Source organism: Uloborus diversus, chromosome 5 (assembly GCF_026930045.1).
Source record: "Uloborus diversus isolate 005 chromosome 5, Udiv.v.3.1, whole genome shotgun sequence".
NCBI lineage: Eukaryota > Metazoa > Arthropoda > Arachnida > Araneae > Uloboridae > Uloborus > Uloborus diversus.
The window spans coordinates 69,672,410-69,677,351 of NC_072735.1; the positions used below are offsets into that span (position 1 = coordinate 69,672,410).

At 38.7% G+C, this 4,942-nt stretch overlaps 1 protein-coding gene across 1 annotated transcript in view; it reads right to left on the bottom strand.

The window, feature by feature from the left end:
* LOC129222962 (homeotic protein antennapedia-like) overlaps positions 1 to 4,942 on the bottom strand; it is a 133,342-nt gene that overhangs the window by 70,240 nt on the left and 58,160 nt on the right. The window contains exon 2 of the mRNA XM_054857525.1: positions 2,097 to 2,779. Within this exon, the coding sequence (XP_054713500.1) occupies positions 2,097 to 2,779 (683 nt within the window). The remainder of the gene's footprint in view (positions 1 to 2,096; positions 2,780 to 4,942) is intronic.

A 4,942-nucleotide genomic window follows, 5' to 3' on the forward strand; every position in this document is an offset into this window, starting at 1 on the left:
CATAGCAAAGCTGTAGATTCGGCGGGAAAATGACAGATTCCACTCCAAATAAAACTCCTTGAATTTTTAAACCTCCGACTCCGACTACTTTACCTTGAAACCAATCCGACTCCCATTCCTATTCCTGCTCAGCAGCCATGGCAGAGTTGTAGACTCGGAGGGAAAATAACCGACTCCACTCCATCAAATCCGACATCTAGAATTTTAAAAACCTCCACCTCCGATACTTCCCCCCGGTGGGAAAATGACAGACTCCACTCCAACTCCTTGAATTTTGAACCTCCGGTTCCGACTCCTTTACCCCGAAACCTATCCGACACCCATTCCGGCTCAGCATCCATGGGAGAGCTGTAGACGCCTGAGAAAATGCCCGACTTCTGGAACTTTATAAAACATTCGCCCCCGATTCCTATTTGCCCAAATTTGATCCGACTCTGCAGTACTTTTTTTGTTAACTTTCTTGATTAACAAAAAAGTGGCGACTAATAAATTTTCTTTTACTCACCACTGGCGATCAGAGAAATTCCCCTATCTGGTGACGACACATAATCTGCGTAATATTGTTGCCAATCGTTATTGTATTAATATCATTCAAAATGTTTCCCAGCTTTTTATGCTCTGAAACAGCCTTAAGATAGGGTTTAACGCTCCTTGAAAAATGCAGATGTTTGGTCCTATTTAAAGGATTGAAAATTCTTTTCATCATCAAAACTTGGCATTCAAACAGGAACAATACAGTTATTTTTAGTGAGATGCTGGGAGAAAAAGAAATAAATGGAAAAAACAACATAAAAAGGTGAACCTCAAAGGAAATAAATGACCTAAAAATGAAATGTGCTTTGATAGAACAAAATCGAACCCTCTCTACGTGCTTGGAGGCCATTCACAAAGATCGTAGCTAAAAACGAAAAAAAATCTGGCAACGGAGATGAAATATTTCCAGCAGGCAGAATTAAGAAACCAATGAAGTCATTGCTTTAAGGGTTAAAAAATTGTTCCTTTCAAGATACGGGAGGAAAAAGAAAATGATTGAGAAATGGTTCCACTTTTTAAATGAGGCCGAAAATAAATCTAAAAAGTTTTACTAACAAGAAGTTCGAATCGTTCTTTTTCTACAGAATTTCAGCGTCGCAGCACAAAAATTCGTTATTAATAGAATTATTTACTTCGAGAGGAGAAAAAAGGATAAATTACTTCCCCCAAAATCCTGGAATTGATGTTTTCTGGACAATTTTCAATGTAGGTACTACTTTTTCCCTCCTTTCTTGTTAAAAGATGTTTATGTGCTAAGTAGCTAATGATATTTATTTATTTATTTATTTATTTTTAAGGAGTGTGTGTGCCATGTCTTCACGATAAAAATTTACTTCCTAAATTCCTAACTTTTCAATGAATTCTAATTAACTTCACGAGATGAGCATCGCCATTCTTGCGAACTCTCGTTGATGGGCTAAACTATTTTAGCTACCTATATTAAGGTAATCTCAGCTTCAATGAGAGGTCATTTGCTTTCAGTTCGGTTATGACTACTCCACCACTGATGAACCTAAAACAAGAGCAAAACTGCTGTCTCTGGGTGTCATAACCGGGCTGTCGGTGACATCTTGTAATTCTGCGATAGCCCCAGCTATGTGGCGAAAACTTACAAATTATATTATAGCTCTATGTCCGTAGTCATTACCTTCACCTCACGAGTTGAGCCATACCTGCGTTAACGGAATGTCGCTGTTGTGTGTGTGTGAGAGAGAGAGAGAGAGAGAGAGAGAGAGAGTAATGATGTATACCAATACTTTCATTTTTAGAGATTCAACCCACATCTTGCTCCTCACCTCACGTGAAATCAAACACACATATTTTTAGTCTTGTTAATGATCGTATTTCGTTAGTTTTTAATGCGCTGAAACTGCTATGGTATGATTTTATTTAGAACAAATGTTCTAAATTGACGCAATATCTAAGTATGAAATCATTATCTCTTTTTGAAGGTATCACAAGAGAATCTGTTCCATGCTTGAAATCGTAAGAGATAAATGATTTCTCTGGAGAGTAATTTTGTAACACAACAATTTATGAACAAAATGACAAAGTCAACTTACCGAACTGACTACGCATCCAAGGATACAGAGGACTAGGACCACCACTTGCCGGCTGAACTTGATTGACATTTTGAGAATTTGGTGGGGGTTGCTGAACATGGTTTGGTGGATACATCTGTTGTGGGGAATGCACAGGGCTCTGGCAATGTTGTGGATGCATGTTATTGGCCGCACAGTCAGGATTGACCACCGGCCGATGAACACCATTGGGATCTTGCATCATCCCTTGGGGATTCTGCTGCTGTTGGAGTTTGCAACTGGGAAACTGTTGGGGTACCATGTTCTGGGGCTCCGTAGGGGAGCCCCTGCAGTTCTGTTGCACCCCATCTTGTGGCACATAAGCATTTGGATGCGTCAAAGGAGCGTGCTGTTGTGATTGGTGCGCAGGCTGAGGCATGTTACCCTGAGATTGGTTGCACTGAGTGTAATAGTGTCCTGGAGGACTCTGGGAATCGTCTGAATGAGCAGTGATGGGACGTATCTCAAGTCTATCGTACGGCGGGAATCGCGGATACGTCGCGCCCTGTACTGGCGACGAAGCGTACTGTGGCTGCATGTACTGTCGCTGGTCGCAAGAGTCTCCATTCTGGATTGATGGCGGATTGTAGTGTTGCTGGGGATCGTTGCCGCCATTGCGAATGTCAGTCAGATAAGGTCCAGGCGCGTTATAATACGAGGTCATGCTACACAGGCAAATTTTCTGTTTATTACTTCAAAAATCAGTTCATGAAGTGATTAAGAAGAACTATACAGTGCCTCTTCTTATACTTTTCAAGTCTGTTCTTATCACGAACTAGGTAAACAGATGCAGCAATCTGGAAAAGGTTTTGGTCTGCATCTATGGAAGAAAAAAAGCACTCATAAATTCTCGAAAAGCAAAAGTTATACCGTTACAGTCCGACTTATTTATTTGTTTTTGCTTATGTATTATTATAATTTATTGTCTAAAGTGAAGTCGCTATGGGATTGTGGTTTAAATTATTTGTCCTTAGTTGGCAAGTTAGCAAAATAGATCCTCAAAGCTTTGAAAAATACATGATTATATCTCGTGCATTCGGTATTGAGTTGCGAGCGAGCCGTTTACAGTCATGAAAAATTCCAGATATATAACGGAACAGCACGGCCCCTACATATGGGATGCCAGGCAAAGCCCAACAATTGGCGCAGCCCCCAAAAAAATTCCAGGAAAAAACGTAGATTAAATAATCACTTTCACTTTTTTCCCCGCAGAAATTTTCAAGTATCTTCGCTGATCATATCATGCTGCATATTATTTCAATGTTACGCTTTTCCTTATTCTTTTAAAAGACTCTTACTGTTGTAGCATTTATTTTTATTGCTACCTTTGCTTTCCAGGTGCTGCAATATTTAGAGCAGGGGCTGACAGCGGTTTGATGTGTTTTTGCTACTTTTGTTTTTTTACTTCTCGACTCTTAAGAATATTGTATTACTGGATTGGTGGTCGTTAAATCAATTATGGTCATATATTTCTCCAAGTGATTCTCAGAGCAATCAATACTGCTCAGGTACTGGGTCTAAGGTTCCTCGCTCCTGATCTGAATCAGAAAGGTTAAGCTGTCTTCAAAGTTCCTCTAAGCTAATAAACCATTTCTGTGCACTGGGAGCACTGGTGTGTCAAATCTATAATTTATGCTTTTATTTCATTTAACCATTTACTTAGTTATTTTTAACATGAAGTTTACAACGGCTTTTGAATTACTATTTCTTGTTTGTTACAAAACTTGCACGGTTAACATCATAGTCGAAGCGCTCTCTAAATTGCGGCTCAAACGCCATGAATTAAATTTGCGTTCATTCAATATAGGAATCAATTTTACTAAATGGGTTCCTTCGTTCCTTGAAGGCTCGAAACACGTATGTGCAGTTTAATTTATAAGTTGCGCGATAAAATTGGACAAGTATTCTTGTACAATATTCATATTTCATATTTCCTAAATACTTTGTTGATGTTTACATTACAGCTTTTTGCTTCTATGAATTAATAACTGATTTTTCTTTGGTAATTGATGGTTTTTGGGATATTCTAGCGTAAATGCATAGGCGGCTCGTACAGGAAGGAAAGCGGGGCGATTGCCTTCTTATTTTCATATGCAAAGTGGCCACTTTTCTAAGTTCAAAATTTTCGATAGATCAAAAAATGGTGGTATGGATGAATTCACGTGTTTAAATAAAAAGTAATTTACTTAATAAATGTGTTTTTTATATTTTTCTCACGTTATTATTCTTATAGAAATTAAAATGAAACTTTGGACTAGGGGGAAGAGAAGAAACCATATGTCCGGATTGTTGCGAAAATCATTTAACCAATAACGACGATGAAATCCAATAATATAGCCCGATACCCCCTCCCCTCGCGTCTTCTCTGCCCCCCCCCCCCTTGTTTGGAGCACTAGCCGCCTATGCGTAAATGCATGCATAAATAAATACACTGGTCTTACGGAATTATAGGAGAGCCCACGGTCATCCTCACAAAAGCAGAAGCGCCCCAAACACAGCGGATCCCCTCCCAAACGAGAAAAATTCATGTATCTCCTCCGTGGCAACACCTGGACACTATAATGCTTTTTCTTATAAACATCTTATTATATCATAAATATAAAGATTGTCTTCATAAACTTTGATGATTGAGTTTGGTATTTAAGTTAAATTCTATATTAATACTAGCAAAAATACCCGGCGCTGCCCGGGTTAGCAATAATTATGAGAAGCAATCGTTACTTGCATTTGTTTTCTGTTTTAAGTGAAATAACTTAAAACACACCTTTTTGACATGATTTAAAATCTAGCTTCTTCCTTACCAATAAAACTAAAGTAGCATTAAGTAA